Source organism: Lampetra fluviatilis, chromosome 49 (assembly GCF_964198595.1).
Source record: "Lampetra fluviatilis chromosome 49, kcLamFluv1.1, whole genome shotgun sequence".
NCBI classification, from domain to species: domain Eukaryota; kingdom Metazoa; phylum Chordata; class Hyperoartia; order Petromyzontiformes; family Petromyzontidae; genus Lampetra; species Lampetra fluviatilis.
The window spans coordinates 6,959,233-6,979,969 of NC_136323.1; the positions used below are offsets into that span (position 1 = coordinate 6,959,233).

General features: G+C 47.6%; 1 protein-coding gene across 1 annotated transcript in view; it reads left to right on the forward strand.

Annotated features, from left to right (window-relative positions):
- The window catches only part of LOC144948360 (potassium channel subfamily T member 2-like), a 226,558-nt gene that overhangs the window by 190,722 nt on the left and 15,099 nt on the right, over positions 1 to 20,737 (forward strand). Inside the window, exons 20-26 of the mRNA XM_078877787.1 lie at positions 169 to 240; positions 5,572 to 5,706; positions 7,460 to 7,571; positions 11,173 to 11,274; positions 12,588 to 12,671; positions 14,829 to 14,957; positions 17,844 to 18,165. Of these exons, the coding sequence (XP_078733913.1) occupies positions 169 to 240; positions 5,572 to 5,706; positions 7,460 to 7,571; positions 11,173 to 11,274; positions 12,588 to 12,671; positions 14,829 to 14,957; positions 17,844 to 18,165 (956 nt within the window). The remainder of the gene's footprint in view (positions 1 to 168; positions 241 to 5,571; positions 5,707 to 7,459; positions 7,572 to 11,172; positions 11,275 to 12,587; positions 12,672 to 14,828; positions 14,958 to 17,843; positions 18,166 to 20,737) is intronic.

Consider the following 20,737-nt stretch of genomic DNA (forward strand, 5'->3'; position numbering starts at 1 on the left):
TTGGCTACGTACGGTGCAACATAACGTGCGACGTACGTGCGTACATCTGACAAGATCGAGCAAATTGTGGTTTACGTGGTTATAGACAGCCTGTTGCCTGCGTCTTGTGTATTCGTTTTGTTGTGCCTCCAAGCTTAAACTTGCTCCCACTTGTGATGCCGTCCACAGACCTGACTGCCACTTTCTGGAGGCTATTTGCTGTTTCCCCATGGTGTACTACATGGTCGGATCCATCGACAAGTAAGTTCTCACACACTCTTTGGCACAAATTAAACGAAACGAAAGTCAAATTAGGTGCAGTATCGAAGTTAACGCGACGGGGTTTGTTTTGTGCAGGCATTGGTAACTGGGCTGAGACCATCCACTCTCTGTAACAGTGGTTCTTAACCTTTATTGCAGCCATGCACCCCTTTGGTTCTCACTTTTTGATAATGTTAACAAATGCATGCAATGGTGGAGCCAGGATTCTCAGGTAGGGGGGGGTACAACCCCTCCAGCAATAAAAAATTATAGGAGTTGTTAGTAAGTAAGAACTTGTCCCTCGCTTTTTATTCGACGCGTGTGCGGCGATGGCGCTGCCATCGATCGAGGGTCGAATTCGAACCGTGTGTGATCGGCATCGCGCTCGCTGAAGGTGTTTGCCTTCAGGGAAGTCGTGTGCTGTATACGCAACTGCGCACAATTCTGTGAGTCACTTATAACTGCTTTGCCGTTACTTATTGCCAATTATGGACTCAGACTATTGTCCTATCATCTCATAGAGTCCCTGGCACGTAGTAATGTGCTACACAGTGACAGTGGGGGTCGCAAAATGCCGATTTATTACTAATAAACCCCAATGATCTGATCGAAATTACCCGTGCTTAATTTGTGTTTCGATGATTTACCTTCGAAAAAAATCTGCCCACGTCTCGCACCCCCAAGGGGTGCGTGTACCCCAGGTTAAGAACCGCTGCTCTGTACGACAGAACCCAGTTGAATCACAGCCAGCTGCCTGCATTTTGAACCCAGGATCTCTGCATTTCCAGCTCAGTGGAAGCCCTTCTGCCGGTGGTGGCACGAGCAAGACATTGCAGGGCTGTAATTTTACCTTCCAATTCTGAGTCGAGTGCTCTCACCACGTAACCGCCTGGCCAAACAAGCGAGGGGAGGCGGGGAATTGGTACCTGCAGCCTCGCAGGCTTAATATTCCACAGCGCCTGCGTGACACTTTGCCCCGCGTTATTCACACCTCCTTGGTGTGCTCAGGTGAATCAGACTGGACCTGTGTGGACACACGAAGCGCATGCCTCATTGACCACTCGACATTTGTATTCACGGCGGGACCGAGTTTTGTCGGAGGCGGTCGGAATTTAGATTAACCATGTCTGGCTTCGTCAGTAGCCATTAACAAATGCATATGCGTGCAGGCACCTACTTGGAGATGAACGTAGTTTTAATTAAGTTTAATGCTCATTAATCTGGGCAGCAAAACGCATGTGAATTTTCTTACAAGTTGGGGTGTGGGTGCAGTGATTAGTGCGTTGCGCTACAAACCCGGCGACCCGGGTTTTAATTCCTGCTCACGGCCAACACCAGTGACGATTACTGGAACCAGGTCGACTTGGCCTCAAATGGTACCTGGTGCGATGTGTAAACATCGCCACGAGGGAGACAAAGGCGGCTGGGCGTAGTGCTGCCCACCCACCCCCCTCGTGTACCATGCTGGCCTTAATTCGGTTCTCACTAACAGATCTTACCTCAACAGTCTGTGAAAGGCTTGCAGAGGATCTTTGTTTTGTATGTTTATGCACACTGCTGTGTGGAGTGATGTACACACTGTCTATGAACGCGATGACCTGAGTTCGAATCCCAACCCTGGCTGCCATCATTGGCCCTGATCAACTCACATAAACCAGCATTCAAAGCAATGGTCCTCCACGCCTTCATCCAGCAGTGGATTTAAAATGGCTTTAAATTATAATCACTATTATTAGTAATCCGATTACAATGCCGAATTCACAATCAATATTGTGTGCATACAATCAGCCGAGCATCCCTCCAGGTCAGTCAAAATGAGTAACACTTTGTCGATCGCCTTACGAATGGACTGGCCCCCAACTTTGGAATGTGGAATTTGTCCCACTGTTAGTGGCTCGTAGCCACCGACGGAGATAATTGCGAGCGCTGCCCCTTCATTAATTTCACGTGGGGAAGTTTTTTTTGTTCACGGCACCACTGATTAACGAGACCGAGAAAGCACTATCGATACAACTGCCAATACATTGAACTTCCCTCACAACAGCACCAGGTGATGCGCCTTTTATGATGCCAGCAGGCAGCTGACGTTTGCAACTCAAAAGGGCCTTTGTGTAATCATGCCACCCTCTGGCAGGATTTGTTACACAGTTTAGGCATGCAAGTTAGCCAGCGCAAGCTTCAAATCTCCAGAAATATTCGCCTGTGCATTCTTGATTGCATTATATTGCAGAATCTTGATCAAATTTGCCTTAATGTGCACGTAACTTGCCGGAGTGACTTGGGGTTCTGCAAAACGCGGACCTTATGACTCGGATGGAATGGAGTTGTGAGGCCAGGAGCTTTTGTGAGGAATAAAATGTGGATCGAAAATAAATATTCAAATAATTTACCTGCATAATCTGTTGGGATGGAACATTTAATTTTCAAGGATATCCAGTGTCAAGTGATATGTACATAGCAAGCACACCACCTTCCCTGGAATACAGGAGGTCTTGGGTTTGATCCCAACCCTGACACCTGTATATTTTGAGTTTTCATGTTCTCCCCATGGTCGTATGGATTTTTGTCTTCAGAGTCCTCTGGTTTTTTCCCTCCACATTAAGAAACATGTATTTAGAGTATTTGGCTCCAATACATTTCCACATGATAAGCCACTTTTATTGAACTATCATTGTTGGCCAGATCACTTCTGAAAAGAGGCATTTGTATATAGCTCAGTGGGCCTTACCTGGTAAAAGAAAAACAAATACATGACACGTATACAAACATGTTTGAAATCTCCAACAAATAGAGTGCATGCTTATCCGGTGTCAAATACATTTGCGCGGCGTCAAGAAGAGGAACGCGATGGTCCAGGCGTCACTCGTGAAAATCACAGCGGAGATCGAGCTCACAAGCAACCTGGTGATGCACACCGCTAGTTGTTCAAATGCAATTTTCTTCAGCTGCACAGGTTAGAAATGTGATGTGTTACAGCAGTAGGCTTTACCCTTCCCGTCAAGAATTTAGGGAGGTGCTAAGATTTTCAAACACCACAGTGACACTTATCATCGTGACGTAAAGGCTGCATTAGCCACACATACTTGTGGTAAAACGTGCAAACGAAAATGCTTTTATAATGTATGCATTTTGATTTAAAGCTTTCGTGACTGCAGGGATTCATATTTTTGTTTTTTTCGGTAAAGTCACGTAGAAGGGAAACAATAAAATAAAAAAATAAAAAATTCTCACAACGTTTCGACTGCAACACAAGCAATCGTCATCAGGTGTGAAATCCACAGCAAGAAAATTTGAAAAAAAGTGGTGCTTGTGTTGCAGTCGAAACATCGCGAGAATTTAATTGTTTTTTATTATTTTATTATTTAATTGTTTCTCTTCTACGTGACTTTACCGAAAGAACCAAGAATATAATGTATGCATTGCCCTTTAAATGTATTGGCCTAACACCAACAATGTGAGACGGCAGATTGCCAATGGGCCAACAGCACAAAGACAAAGCAAATGTCAAAGCATTCATAGCTCTAGTCGAGCAGTTATATACTGGCAAACATAATCCCATAATATAATGTTTTAAGTCCTTGGATTACCTTACCGCCAACCACGTGAAACTTTAGCTTGGTGTCGGAGACGTGCACTTCAACACTCAATCACCAGGCTCTGTTTACAGAAGTACAGCATCAAGGTCGTTATCTCATGCACAGGAGACTTGGCATTTTATTGCATTTACAATTCAAAGCTCTCTAGGCGCGCGTGGCAATAATAATTTACAATTGTAAGGCACATTTAATCTGTAACCCCCCAATGAATGCCCTCTGTGCCCTCATCAGTCAGAGTGCAGTGAAATGTTGACTTAAAGCTTTCGTAACTGCAGGAATTCATATTCTTGGGTCTTTCGGTAAAGTCACATAGATAGGTTCCTATCGACGTGAATATAAGAGCACAGTTCATTGCGATGAGTTCACTGTACTCAATTCAAGAACCGTAACACATTCCTGCGGAGGGAGCTGGTAGGAAACGTTGGGTTGCTCGGTCAATGGCCAGGGTCAACGGCGGCGTGGTGTATTCCGCAAATAATCCCGAATGTGAGGGCGGGCACAAGCCGGCATGAGTAGGTTAAACGTTGAGTTTTATAAGGGCACCACGGGGTGACCAGCCCGTCCCCACCCAGTCCCACCCCTCCCACCCCCCACCCAGCCCCACCCTCCCCACCCAGCCCCTCCCCACCCTCCCCACCCAGCCCTTCCCCACCCTCCCCACCCAGCCCCTCCCTGCACGACGGACGGACACAATCATCCCCTGTGGGCTGGTGTAACCAGGAGGTTCCTACCAGTATAATGCTTGATCTAATACACCTACAATAGTGCTGTCTGTAACTCGTGGCTTGGTGTTTTCGACCTTCGGGTCTTTGATCAGCAATCGTGATGATATAAATATTTTTCGTTTTCCGTAATAAAAAAATCGGTACGATGCGTTGCTCATAAACCTCCACTCCTAAGTCGCCTCTTCTCGGTGCATATTATCTCCTTTGTGAGCTGTTAACCTACAGACAGTCGCATGCGTTGGTGCGCTGCATCGCGGAAATTGATAACATGAAACATGGGCAGCTGAGAAATCGACTTGCCAAGGACTCTCAGCCCCTTAAATCTCAAACACTATACTGTAGACTCATCGCTGTTTTCATTACCTATGAAACTGCATGTGCACCGGTTGATTATGTGATGATCTGCAGGGGTAATTGAACCCCCTGTGGATTGCAATGACACGGTTTTAAGATTGCATCTAAACATACAGCCATGCTGCACGTTACTTGCTCAATGGTCAGGACGAAGATGGAGACTGATGACGATGCTGATGCTAATTACACCGAAGATATCGAGTGACAATGACGGCGACAACAATTATGCCGATAAAAATTGTGACAATGCTGATGACGACGAGAATAATGACGGTGCTGATGATGACCCGGACGGTGCCGACAGCGATGACGTCGTCGATGACAATTTAATGATGCCTCTGATGACGACGACGACGATGATCCATTTGCTTTGCACAACGCGTCGCTCATAATCAACGTTTTTGGGTTTAGATTGCGTTATTTTTAAATGTGTCGTAACCCTCCACCACCCGACACGGCCAATCAGTAAAAAAAGTGTCACGTTGACAAAAGACAAAATAGTTCACTGCTTTAGCCCACCGGTGTGTTGAAGCGTGAAACCACAACATTTACAATTTGAGTACGACGTTTCGCTGGTAATTGCATCCAGCATCATCGGGCAATTCGCGTTGCCGATTGCGCTCTCCGTCGTCCTCTTCCACTGCTCTCGCCATCAGCCTGGACAACCTGCTGCAGTGCGGCATCATCTACGCGGACAACGTGGTGGTGGTGGACAAGGAGAGCACCATGAGCGCCGAGGAAGACTACATGGCAGACGCCAAGACCATCGTCAACGTGCAGACCATGTTCAGGTGGGGCGCCGACGCGCTGGCGAGTACCCTGGCTCCCTCGCAGGAGGTCATGGGTTCGATCGCGACCCTGACGATGCCGATGTGTACTTGAAGTTTGCGCGTTCTCCTGCCCCCCCTTCCCCCTGCTCTTTCAATCGAATCCCGAATGTGTTTTTCTCACTTGTTTTGGCAGCTGTCATTTATCCAAATTGAATTGTTACGTTGTCCGGCGCAGTGTGCGTCAAGTTTAGACACAACTGCAACTTGATTTATTCATGTTTGCCACTGCCAGGAAGACGACACGACACTTCTACACATAGTAAAACATAATAAAGAATAAAAAAGCTTTCCCGCTCGAAAGAACATCTCTCGTCTACAGCCATCTGACCCACTGGTGGGAATTGCACCTTCCTATAGCAGGGGCGAGTCTATCCATAGGATAACTGCTGTTGACATTTCCACAAGGTGGTACTCATTTTATCAGCTGCAGATAGATGATGGGCTGAGTCAACCCCCCCCCCCCCAAACTGGATTCGAATCCATTCCTTCCGCTTGCAAGCCTCGAACTCTGTCACCGAGTCACCAGGGTTCGGCAAATGACCCAGACGGTAATGTCAATCCTACGCGTCGATCGAGACGTCGCGAGGAAGCATTACTGTATGTTGTACGACAAACGCTGCAATTATTGCTTCGATAAACACTCATTAAACATTAAACAGATAATCACCGTGGCGGATAGGGAATAGCGTTCAATTTGAGTCTTTGAGCACTGTGCGGCCCTATTTCTCGGGGGCAGCAGAGTGCGGCCACATTTTGACAAAGTGGTTGATTGGGAATCGGGCAATTTTCCTACTTGGCATTCGGCGTAAGTGGAGCTCTTGCTTTGTCTGATGCCTTCTCCTCACCGAGCGAAGAGCTGGACGGGGGATACGGGGCTGCTACACCGTGCTCCACCTACATCGCCATGTGGGAGGTAGGGGTGCAGAAGATGGGATAGTGAGGCTGCTTATTCGATCCCAGCCTACAGGGAAAAATATTTGCGTCTATGTCAAGGTGGTTATTTATTTGTATGTGTGTACGTCGAGTGTTCCCGCGTTATCCACGAACTCGCTGTCCGCGATTTTGGCTGTCCGCAAATCGCATCTGAAACTCTACACGACTGCATCTCGAGAGAGAGAGAGAAAGAAAGTGATGAGATAAAGTGATGAGAGAGAACGTGATGTGAAAAAGTGTTACTTTTCACGTATTTAACAGCTTATTTACGTATTTATTTAAGGCAATTCATTAAACGGATAGATTTTCAGAGGTCAATATCATTATCCGCAAAATTTGCTATTCATGAGCATCTCCAGAACGTATCCCTCGAGGATAACGAGGGAATGCGGTATGCAATATTAGTGTTTTACTCAAAAAATATGAAGATGAAACACTTTTGTTTTCTTAGTTATCAGATGTGCTGCTAGTGTCATGTTCCAAATTTTGACAGATTTAAAACAAAATTACATGCAAACCACCCAATTGGATAATTCAAGTGCTATAAAGAAGGGCCATATTATGGTCACGCAGTGTTATTGACGAACGTGTTGAGTTTTTTGTTTGTTAATTTTGCTTGTGCAACACCGCCGATGCAGCATCACCAACTAATTGTGCAAAAAAGAAAACATCCCTCCCCAATGTGGAACAAATGTGAACTATACTCGCCTGTGAAACGTAGCTCCTTCGTGATAGCACTGCGCTATTAAACGTACTCGCGATATGATTCGATTGTCCGCAGGCTGTTCTCCAGTCTCAGCATCATCACAGAACTCACGCACCCGGCCAACATGCGCTTCATGCAGTTTCGAGCCAAGGACTGCTACTCACTCGCTCTCTCCAAACTAGAGAAGGTAATGAATGCTGTTCACTTTTATACAGATGGTACTACGCCCTCCCCATCCATCCCCTCCACCCCCCACTTCTCCCCCCATAGGGCACTGCAGTGCCGAGATGTTAACTACCTCGCCTGGTAGGCAGGAGGTCGTGGGTTCGATCCCGACCCTGACGCCCATATATTTTGAGTTTGCATGTTCTCCCCGTGGCCGTGTGGGTTTTTCTCTGGGTCCTCCGGGTTTTCCCTCCACATTTAAAAACAAACGTTGATAGTGTTTGACTGTTATCAAGCTCTACTTGATAAGCCACTTCGTTAAGCTATCAGTTGTGGCCAGATAGCTTCTGAAAACGAGCGATATAGCTCAGTGGGCCTTACCTGGTAAAATTAAAATAGTTTTAAAAAGTTTAGTTTTAATAGTTTAGTTGATAGTGTTGCGATCAAAACGTCGTGATTGGTTTTATTTGATTTCTACCTACGTGACTTTTTTTGAAAGAACCAAAGAGTATGGATTCCTGCAGTCACGAAAGCTTCAAATCAAGAATGACACCCACTGTTTACAACCCACAAACTAGTATTTATTTCATGAACCCCGAAATGATGATGGAATACTTAGACCTCTGAGCTGAATTTTAACTCATATAAGCGTCAAGTTTTGTGTGTCAGCATCCACACCTCCATCGTTATTGGGAGTAGAAGCTTTCGAAAATCAGTCATACGTCTCCCAACGGTCGAGTGTTACATTTGTTTGTTTAAACTCAGACACATGTTCCAATGATGATAGATTCATTGCGCGCAGATGTCAAATTGTACACGTGAATATTTGGGAACTTAAAGGGGGCAACGAGAGGCTGACGATTAAGAATCTCTGTGATGGACGTGGTGTGTCCGTCCAGAACGCCCTGTTCGTCTTCACCGACCCTACTTAAATAATGAGGCACACTGAGAAGAAACAGCATCTGTGTGCTGCTTGTATTCAAACATCCAATCCAACCTTGATCCTTTGCAGTGAAAGGCACCAAGGCGCTATAAAATTCATCACCTCAAAAGCGAAACGCAACTTTTGCCGAATAGCGCTCTCGCCCAGCCCAGAGCGCGTCCTTTGTGTGTGTTTTTTTTATATCACGTGCAATCGTGCCCCAGTGCACATACGAAACATTCCCGATTGTTACCAATGGCAATTTGCATTTAGAAGAGTATTTAGCGAGAGAGGCAATGCGTTACCCAGATTATTCCCAATGAATGGTGTGAAATTACGCTCGGCGGCGCTCCTGAAGTGATCACCAATCATCGCTGAGTTGGTGTGGCCAGAACAAGGAGAGAACACAGGGAGGAGGTGCCTGGGTGGCCCTGTGATTGGCAAGCTCGCCGCCAAGTTCTTTTTGCAGGGACACTCCGCTTCGATCCCTCCCGGAAGGGTTAAATGTTGTAGCTCCCCCGCAATTTTTTCTGCAATATTTTGCTGTTTTTCTTGGATTTTCTGTTTGCACTTAGTCACATATTCACTTTAAGTTGTTTTTTGTTCGTGTTTTTGTTTTTTTGTTTGTTGCGGTTGCACCCGATTCAAGAGCCGAATGGCTCACAGGGCTATACCTAATAAATGAACTTGAACTTGAATTACCTGCTCAAGGCACTTCTGGTGGAAGGGCCTCCTGCTTAGAGGTAGCTCTAGAGTCTAGAGGCTATTTTGGCCTACTCTTCCGCTCTGGCCGGTTGTCTAGGAAAAGGCGGCAGTGTGCGCCACCACACGCAAACTACTACTACGGAAGAATGACCAATGCAAAAATATTAGCAGCGGCTTTATTTTAGACTCGCTTTCCTACCCGGCTTTGCCACTCCCGGACGCCTTTGTCTCCCCAGTGGCGATGTTCACACACCACACCAGTTACTCGTTTGAGGCTGAGTCGACCTAGGGGAGGCCCAGGACCAGTTAAAAGAATCGTCACCGATGGTGGCCGTGAACGGGAATCGAACTCGTGTCACTGGATTCGTAGCTCAGCGCGCTAACCACTACACTACCACTGCGTTACGCTTCCACATGCGCGGGTCACGTGACAGATTTGACGTCACAGCTCACTTGCCGTGCAAAAAATCAATGTGGGTACTGGAAAGTACCCACATGGCAAATTTCAAGTTTGTTGCATGTCGGGAAGTACGCTAAACATTTTGAACAGACACACATAATCACAACTTTGCCTTTTATATATATGGAGATGTACCAGTCCCCACCATATGAGTGTGAAATTTCTACCACTGGCTCAGCGCCACACTTCAAATCAGCAGCAAACCAATGCACACATACATGTGGAGACAGTTCCAATAATCGCCTGACAATAGCGCTATTTCCTTGACTCAAGGCAATAAGTACAATTCAATGATGACAATACTTTTTTTTAAATGTACTTTTTTTTTACCAGGTAAGGCCCACTGAGCTATGTAGCTCTTTTTCAGAAGCGACCTGGCCACAAATGGCAGCCCAACAAAGTGGCTTATCACGTGGAAATGTACAGTAGCCAAATACTCTGAACGCGTGTTTCTAAACGTGGAGGGAAAAACGGGAGGACCCGGTAGAAAAATCCACGAAAAATCCACGTTATAGACGGGATTGAGCCCACGACCTCCTGCATACCAGGCGAGGTAGTTAACATCTCCTAGCCACCGTTGTCCTGCCGTGTGATCGTGCGATAGCGTGCTTAGCAGAGTCGAGCACAGCTTCAGGGGCTGCCATGACTGAACGCGTGATGTTAACGTCGGCACATTGAATCGAGACGAGAGCAATGATTTGAGGTGGGGGCGGGGGGGGGGGCTTGAGCAGAGATTGGGGAAGAGATGCGATCTGTTAAGTGGATAATGGGATCACTTGGTCATTGCTAAAGCCGTTCATTGTAACGGATTAAACAGATTGTTGGCTTTGTCCTCCACGATGGGGGTCGGGGGGGGTGCAGCATTGATTCCAGACGTGCCCAATTCTCGGCCAACGTTGACATTATTGAATCATTGAAATAGACCTCGGCTAGCGTTGTCTACAGCAGAATCATCCTTCTCTCTCCTCTCTCTTTGTGTAAAACGTAATACATCTCTGATCTGTTTGAAATGGGAGCTAGAATATGGATTGCTCCCAGTCAGAGCTGTGACTTGTTAACGCCTCATCTCAATAACTGAAAGTCTAAATGCGATGCCAGCACAAGTGCAGTGAGTAGCACAAAGCCTTTTGGAAATTTGCCTCTGGACGTGTGTTGCGTATTTTTCACGTTGCGCGAAACGGACCACGTAGCGGTTTGAGATGAACGCCGAGCATCTCGGGATGTGCAGAGCTGTTGGGCGCATCTTGAGAGCGCGCGATCAAAGATGCGTCACTTGATCTCAGCGCGCGACCGTCTCTTTGGAGCGCTTTTGATTTCACGTCTTTGTTTTTTCACATCGCGAACATTTAACAGACGCGCTTAGAACACGTCGGCAACGCAACGTTTTTTGTGACCCGCTTCTTTGAGGTGGTGAGGGGGGGTGACCCGCGTTGAGTTTGCTCGAGGTGCCCTCGTGATCGCCGGCAACGGTTCGCATCCGTTGAAGTCTTCCCGGTTTTTGTAACTGAAATGTGCCCCGTGCGTTCCGCTGCTCAGGAGGAGCGGGAGAAAGGCTCCAACTTGGCCTTCATGTTCCGTCTGCCCTTTGCCGCCGGGCGAGTGTTCAGCGTCAGCATGCTCGACACGCTGCTCTACCAGGTACGCCTCCGCGCATTCACGAAAATATCCCCCCGCATCTAGCCTCGTTGTAGACCGCAGAGGGGGCATGCACCGGTTGACGAGCGTCTAGGACGGCGGTGTAGCCTAGCGCAGGGGGTCGGCAAACCCCGCGGCTCCAGAGCCACGCGCGGCGGGCTCCTTAACGACCGCTTCATTGACGTTATTTATGAAAGGAACAGCGTCTCGTATTCACCGCGTGGCATCGTGGCTCTTGAAATATCGACGATTTATCTTTTTTGTACCGAATTCAAAAATGTTTTGTCTCTTCTTGTTGTTTGGTTGCCGACCCCTTGCCGCTTGTTGCAGAAGTAAAATATGCGGCCGTCTGCTTGCACAGTGGACGTTAAAGGCCGCCTGAAGTCGGGCGTGACGAGTAGCCCACCGCGTGCTGCCATCATGTCTCCGAATTTGCACGCATGTGAAGACTTGCCTGCAAATTACTCAGTTGGGATTTACACAAAGCATGAATCGACCCCCTACTGCGAGAACCTGGCAGGACCCTATTGCATTTTTTTTCAATGCCAAGAGCGTAATCATAAAAGAAATAATGCCTCACAGGATTTAAATACTTTTTTAAGAGGGTTGTGCTGCATCGGGATATTTGCCCAATTTTATTGATGAGCTTTTGGCTTCACGTGGGAGTAACGGAAGCAGCTGGAGAAATTCATAAAAAGTTATTTGGGTTTTGATCGTGTCGTGAACCCACCTTCCCTCGATAGCTAATTAGTAAGGTTTGTCACGTGAACGGAACATGCCAATGTGTTGCTACTTCAGCACACCATTGTGTAAGAGAGCAAAACCACAACATTTACAACTGAGTATGCCTTTTCGGTGATTACAACCAACATCATCAGGCGTATGCAAGAAGTATTAAATGTTACCGGAGAAAGCCAACACAGGGGGTGACACTCAACACTGGCATCTTTTGGCCACCTCAGCCCCATGAAGAGGAGCGAGAAAGTGTGGATTTTAAACCAAGGCCTTTCCGTCCGTGTTTTTTCTTCACTTTAAAGCATAATTTCACGGTAATGCGTAATTAATACAAATGTCAGGGTCGTGCATAATTCGCCAACGATCAACATTCCCGATCGCGAGACGTAATTTGACAAATAAGGACCAAGCTAAAATATATGCATCTTATAGACTTAGGCCGTGTTTGTTCAAAGCAAACATCTTTGTTACCGGCTACACAATTAACCTCTCGTGAGCATGTCCTGCCTTGGGGGTCCAGTGACGGCGCGTGGGAGACTGGCGCACGCGCCCTGGTTTCCCTGTGCTCTCTCCCCCTGCAGTCGTTTGTCAAGGACTACATGATCCCCATCACAAGGCTTCTTCTGGGTCTGGACACTACGCCAGGGTCCGGCTACCTGTGCGCAGTGAGTGACCATTCTCGCACGTTGAACTATGTGTGCGTAATTCACAATAAAGCTTTTTTTTGGGTGAGATCGCGTAAGTATAAATGCGTCGTAACCCTCCACCGCCCGACACAGCCAGTAAGGTTTGTCACGTAAACAAAACACGCCAATTAGTTACGACTTCAGCAGACCGGTGCGTTGGAGAGTAAATCCACAACATTTACAATTTGAGTTCGACGTTTCGCTGGTAATTACATCCAGCATCATGCCAGAATGTGTGCATGTTGATCTTCTCTTTCACCGCACGTAGCCGACCGTGCTAATCGCAAGTGCGGGATCTATGCGACTGGACACCTGTGAAACTAATGGACAGCTGTGAAAAAGAACTATACAGTTCATCGGATTCCTCATCATGTGTGAATAAATATTCTGATTCTGAGTGGCACTCCCATCCCAACTACTAAGAGCAGGGGGCCGCTAAATTTTTTCTGCAAATTTTTTTTGATCTTCACTCTTTCAAATTCAATTTGTGTAGAAATCACTTTGACAGTTTTTTGTTGACTTCAATGCAGGATAGCATTGCCCCGCGCTTACAGTGATTGTTTAAATATCGCAGCTTTGTGTGTCACTGTCCATCTATCGGTCGTATCAGCTTCTTGCTGGCTGCGCATTGGTAATCAAATAAAACATAAAAGATGCTCTTGATTCCTTCGGCACGAATATTGTACAACACAGAATTGTGCCATGCGGCGCTTAATTAGCATGTAAACAGAGGTTTTATTGTAGAGGACATATCAAAGGAAGAACGCTTTTAAAGCGCGGACAGAAGGTAGAAATATACATTTTTACAGTGCATTTACAGAACTCGTCTCATCAGTTTTGATATCGGAGACCCGTATCGTGTGCCCTGTTATCTGTGTTGTTATCTGAAAATTTGCTGCGTGACTTCACTTATCCACGAAATTTTTTTGTTGACAATGGGAGTAATGACGTAAGCTTAAAGTCGTCCAATAACCACAGAAAACTCATGGGTATTAGAATGAATTTGCCACACGACTCCACTTACCTGTAAAAGAATTGTGGTTAATCGGAATGTTCAAAGACAGCGGCGGGGGGGGGGGTCTTTGTCCCTCCTTGTGTCTCTCCGAGCGATGCAAGGAACGGAGTTGCGAAGACAACAGAGACAGAGGCACAGACAAGGAGACACACACAGACACGGAGACACACATAGACACAGGGACAGAGTCACAGACACGGAGACACCCTTCGGTGTGAGTGGGCTTGGGTTGGACAAGTCAATGACCAAAAGTGACGATGGTCAAGAATAATGAAAATGGAGTGGGTAGCCGAGGAATGGAACGCATCCATCGGGAGGGTGAAGCGATGAAATCAGCTGCAGTTGCTGGATGGATTGATCCATCCAAGGATCACGAGGGACGGCGGCAGCTTGAGGATTTAGTTCCAGCAGTGGATTGACCGCAGTTGTTGGACGCAATGCGCCACAGTCCCGGCAGTAGTTTTTGGTAAATATGCGGGGGGTGGGGGTGGTGGGAATGCTATGCAGGTTGTAGCCGACCCGTGCTGTCTCTCTGTCCTCCTGCGATCGTAGCGAGAGGACAGGCCGGCTTAAAAAAACATACAACCAAAAAAGGGCGTTCGAGGGACAGTGACATTAAGTTGACGTTGTGTTCTCGTCTCCATCCATTTCACGCGATTATCGGGCGAGATGGCTGAAACAACTTCACGAGGCCGGAACAAACGTGGGCGGTCATGTGGCGACGGCACTTTGTGCCGACAGTGCTCCGTCAGGGAGCATTTGCGTCGCCTGCTATAATGACCACAGAGGCACCGCATCAGATCCAGATGCAATCACCCACGTATCCCGCTTGTCTGCATCTGAATACGACAGCACACATTTATCAAATTTCAACAAATATACCCTGCAGAAAAACATACACTTCAGCCTAAATTTGTGAGCGCCGAGAAATCTAACTTAATTGGTGACCCTCTGGTTTTGCGAGTCCAGTGTGCTCGCCATTACACCCACGGCGTACGCATCTGACAGCGATCGCCCAAACAGAAGAGAATACACAGACCAGAATAACATTGATTTTGATACGTAATATTTAACCATGATGACAATGATGATGATGTTACGTGGTGGTGACGATGACGCAGATGAAGGTGAATGAAGAGGACCTGTGGATCCGTACGTATGGACGACTCTATCAGAAGCTCTGCTCATCCACGGGCGAGATCCCCATCGGAATTTACCGCACAGAGGCCCATGCTTTCAACCCCTCTGAGGTCAGCCGATTTCCCCCCCCCTCCACACTGCCACCACCCCTGCTCCACATCCCAATTGGAACGTACACAGCAATCGTCACCTCCTTACTGCGAGAATTTAGCGGAACCCTCTCGAATAAAGTCTCGAGACTCAGTGAGGGTGTTTCTGGGTAAACGGAGTGAGATGTTATCTCCCTCGCCTGGTATACAGGAGGTCGTGGGTTCAATCCCGGCCCTGACGCCTGTGTGTTTGGAGTTTGTGTGTTCTCCCCGTGGTCACGTGGATTTTTCTCCGGGTCCTCCGGTTTTTTCCCTCCACGTTTTGAAACAAGAATTGAGAGCATTTGGCTACGATAAATTTCCACATGACAATCCAATTCATTCAGCAATATATTGTGGCCAGATCGCTTCTGAAAGAGAGCTATATAGCTCAGTGGGCCTTCCCTGGTAAAATACAACGAGTTTTGTTTTAGTTTAGAGTGTGGGGTTCAGCTGCCCTTTCTTTCCTATATGGTCTTGTAATGTATATTTTACCTACTCACATGGCATCAGCTGGGCTATGAAGATGCCGGGTCCCTGTCCGAAAAAAAATCCTCGCGAAAGTTGGATCTTCCTTTTGTGCCCAGAGCTTCATTTCTCACTCGGTAGTTTCTGGAATGCTTTTAGGCATTATCGCCATCAGGCACGACCACTAGATTACAAGGTACGCCTATCGACAATAATCCTACATTGTTGTACTATGCTGTCCTGAATGTTATCTGGCAACCCTGAGCGCTGTTTGTGCACTATTTCCAGCATCACCGCAAACACCACCGCGGTATCACGAAGACAAAATAATGCAAAGAGGAATGTGGCTGGGTGCCCAAACAATTCCTGTAAAAAAACATTCAATTTGAAATATAAGCGCCGATTGTACCAGAATGTGTATTGGTTTTGGCAGTTGACAAGTCGACCGGCCGTTGATCTTGGTGGCTGTGGGAGGTTTTTTAGGCAGAGGCTGCCACTTGAGCTCTCCACCGTGGACCAGTGGTGCTCTCGTTTTAAACGAACCCGACCCTGCGAAATCCACCGCCGGCACTCACCGCACAGGCAAACCCAACTCCGCTCTCGTAATCCCCCACTCAAATCCTCACCTGCAAACCGCTGCCGGGCTTACAGGTGGAACAGTTGTTCCAATCCCCCATTCCTGCTGCTCAGTTAGTCAAAGCCCCTTCGCTGTGCGAAGGGGCAAGATTTATGAAATATGCCATGATGCAATGCTACTTTAATTAAAAATAAATCTAGAACTAATCATTCAGAGCCTGCAGTAAGAGTCGCTAAATATAAAATCTTTAGGTGTTACTTTGTGATTATATACAAACAAACGAATGTTGTAGTTAAGAAACAACAGTTTGTCCGCATTCAGCCAGACAGGCTGCCGTCTGTTGACCGGTCATATAAACATTAGCAGACCATGGTTGTGGCTGTAACCTCGCTCCCAAGCTGCTGCTGCTGACGTGTGTGTTTGCAGCCTATCGCATAGGATTGCCTAGCGCCGACTGACCGGCCGATAGGCAGAGTGATAGACGTAGCACTAGCGTTATATTCTAAATAGATCTTCGGTTTACGAATGACGACCGATAGTCAATATCAGTTTCGGTCAAAAACGAAACCAGACCGAAAGTTAAAAGTTGACTTTCGGCCGAAACCGAAAGTATGCTGAAAGAGGCTATTTGCCAACTTTCGGCGCAGAAACTGAAACCGAATTTCGGTCGGCCTCTAACGGAAAGTAAACAATGCATTTGACTAGTTATGAAAAATTAATCATGGGCATTATGAAAATTGCTTGCAAACTACTAGAATTATATAATGGTGGGAGGGCCTCTGCAAGTTTAGTATTATGCTGTGGAAACATTCTCCGTTTGAGTCCAAATTGAGTGTAATTAAATCCACACGATCCGATTGTTCAGTGTGGTTATGCATGATTGTAATTTGGAGCATTGACAGCAGAATCGATTGGGAGCTCCTAAACTCTTTAGCTAAAGAGTGGCCAGCAGTTGTATCAATAGCAAATGGATAGTTAACCTATATGCAATGGATGTTTAAACAATACATTCCATACATGAAGCTGCCATGGTGTGATGGTTAGCTCACTGGTCTTGTAATCCAAAGGTCGCCGGTTCAATTAGATCTGGTGGAGTGGCAGTTGAAACAAGTTTCTTAAAGTCCCCCCACTGCCTCTGTCCACCCGGCAGAATCATTCGCGACACCACATTCAGTCGGGCGGATCGTGTGTGGTGCAGTAAATTGTTGGTACTCTGACCTCTTCCAAGATATCTGGCCAGCCTGAAAGAGTAGGCCAAATACCCTACAAAGGGGCTCTCAAAGAGCCCCCTTTAGTGAAGGCCCCTCCACCTGCAGTGGTGCGAACAAGCAACCTCAGCGCTGCCCTCATTCATACCACCACCACGGAAAGAGCGCAGGCATATCCCTCCACCACACCCCAGAGGTCGCAACCGGGTACCCGATACCCGTACCCTACCCGATACCCGGCTACCCGTACCCGGCCGGGTACGGGTACGGGTAGCCGTTTGCGACCCTGGTGCGGCCGGGTACGGGTACGGGTAGGCCGTGAGTCACTGGTGAGTAACCGTTTGTCACTCATTTCGGGTAGGGTACGGGTAAGGAATCAAAACCCGTTTGCGACCTCTGCCACACCCCCTTTAAGCTCAATCTTTGACCGTCTTATATTCGAGCTGGGTCACCCTCGAGGCAAGCTCCTCCATGCTGTGGGAGGCCCTTGGGCCGGCCGTGTGCACATTTGTGGCGGGCCGCACCCCGCCCCGGGGCCTGCAGCCCCCGTAAAGTCTACGCGCTGACCCTGGCCCAACCCGCCCCTCCGCGCGTTCCCTCGCCGCCACCGCCAAGTCCCAGGTCTCCATCGGCATCCCGGAGGCGGACGAGGTGGCGCGCGAGAGCCACGACTACGTGAGCCGCGCGGGCTCCGTGCAGGGCTCCGCCCCGGACCCCTCGGAGCACCTGCTGCTGCGGCACAAGACCATGCACTGGGCCCGTCGCTTCAGCCGCAAGGGGGGAGGCCGCGCGGGCAGGGGCGGCAGCGGGCGCAAGGCGGCGGCGGAGAACATCGGGCGGCAGCGGCGCACGCTCTACCAGCGCACGGAGCGGCAGGAGCTGTCGGAGCTCGTGAAGAACCGCATGAAGCACCTCGGGCTGTCCACGACGGGATACGGTGAGCGAAGCCGTGGACGGACATTGCGGCGGAGTGCCGGTCGCTGACAGCACTCGCCCCGTGCCTGCGGGGTTGTGCAGCGGTTGGCGCATCGCGCTACAAACCCGAGGTCGATTCCCGCTCGCGGCCGACACCGGTGGCGATCCTGGGCCTCCCCTAGGTCGACTCAGCCTCAAATAAATGCCTTGTGTGATGTGTAAAAACATCGCCACTCGGGAGACAAAGGTTGTCGGGCGTGATGCTGGCCACCTAACCCCTCCCGTACTGTGTCGGCCTCCATAGGTGCTCGCTAACAGCACTTGCCCCAGCAGTGTGTTAAGGCTATATGGGGGATCTTTGTCTTTGTTTGGCACGATGTCCGATGTTTCACTCCACGTGGTGCAACCTGAACACACATCAGAGAATCATACAGCGACAGCACAACCTTGAAAACCTACGTTGTCAAACGAGGTGCCGATTTGTTGGTAAGACAACTGATTCTTGCGCTTGTATTACGCGCGTACGTCAAATCGTCTGCCTTGACAATCGGACGAGTTTACAATTAATATAAATAATGTGCCAAGCAAAAATGTAGGCTAACTGATCAAACACAACTGCAAAAGGGGCAGAAAAGCATGATACGCAATACCTATGATATCGTAAAAGTAATCATGAAAAATCACGATTCGTAGAATCACCGTGTAGGGGGTGCGGGGCGCCGCGGTGGTAAGATGTTATCTCCCTCGCCTGGTATACAGGAGGCCGTGGGTTCGATCCCGACCCTGAAGCCTTTATATTGGAGTTTGCGTGTCTCTCCCTGTGGTCGGGTGGATTTTTCTCAGGTTCCTCCGATTTTTCCCTCCACATTTACAATCAACATCATGCATTTCGAGTATTTGTCTCCTGTCCATTTACACGTGGTAAGCCGCTTTGTTGGGCTATCATTTGTGCCCAGGTCGCTTCTGAGAAAATGTATATAGCTCAGTGGGCCTTACTTAGTAAAATTAAAATTTTAGTTTAGAGTTGATACAAGCCTAGAGAGCTGCTCGTTTTATTCTGCCTAATTGTATGCGCACTGGCTGAGTGGCACTCTGGCTAAAGTGCTCGAGTCACACCCAAAAGTTGCCGGTTCAAACCTCGTGCAAGGGGCTCGACTCGGCCCATCATCCCTCTGCGTTCAGTGAAATTATTGACAACTTTGTGGGGAGTCGGTGGACATTCTCCACTGGATAGGCCAGACCCTTGCCCATAGGAATTGTGGAATTTATGCCACTGTCTTTAGTTTTTTTTTTGTAGTTCAGATTGTACGTTTGGTATGGAGCAGCGGTGCACTGGATAGCGCACTTGGCTGTGAACCCGGCTGATATGAAGTTGATTCCCGGCCACGGCTAACATTGGTGGCGATATCTGAACTGGTGCTGGCACCCCCTGACCCCTGCTCCCAGCACCCCCTTCACCAACCTGGGCATGGTCAAACAGCTCAATCGATCGACCCAGCATTTTGAAAGGCCTTCATCCAGCGGTGGATGAACAAAGGGGGTGCGATTCAGATATTGTTTGTTTTAATTCCACAAGCCCGACCGCTATTTATAACACATTTTATTTTTAGAATTTCCCGTGAAGAGTGAAAAAGTAATTGTTCTGTGGCTGAAAACGCGTGTGATGGATTATTCAGATTGAGTAACGCTCATATTTAGTTGTATTTGTAGTGGAACCATCTATCAGTTTATTTGTATTTTTATGAAAACAAATTTCCGGCTAAAGCAAGCGCATCACTGCTGCTGTTGATCACATAGGTGAGAGAATGTTTTCTTTCACTCCTCGTGTGAGTGCCAGCCCTCTTTTTGGGGAAACCGTGGCACACACGGTCGATGTATGTACGAGACAACAAAAATAGAATATTCCTTTTATCATTCCTAATTTCGCGATTGTGCTGCAGAGCTCCCAGATGTGTTTTCATCAAAACCTATTTCAGCATGACTTATACAATAGTTATGGTGTGTTGCGATACACGTCGTTAATGAATAAGGCAATTATTGGTATTTGAACTCGTCAAATTAATATTTTAAGAATTCTTCTGAAAAATAAACGTTCTGTTTTGTACGCCTCGAATTAAACCCACTTGTAAGGATGCACAAAATACTCGCTCACCTCACAAACTTCCAATCAACAGCAATATTATAAATGTACGTTCTAAGATCACCTACGTACAGTGCTGTGACAAAAAAAAACAAATCTGGTTCGGTATGCAAGATTCTGGCTAAGATACCCCTGTCAATTGCCTCAAAACCAGGTTATTTTGTTTTTAATGTTCACGTGAATATAAATGCAGCCTGTCAGAAAATAGCGTGCCCAGAATCGAGTTGGCTTGATTTATTGATCTCATTAATGCCACCGTGCGCGTGGCTAAGTCTCACATTCGAGGGTCGACTGCACAGAGTAAATAATGCAGTGGATTTACATCAATCTCGCCTGTCAAGTCCAGATGAGGTGAAAGCCATTTCGTTTTTGCCGGCATGGACGTGACAAGAGCCCCCGTTAACTGCTCCATCGCGAGGCGTCTTATTAACCCTTTCTTGTTCTGAGACGTCCG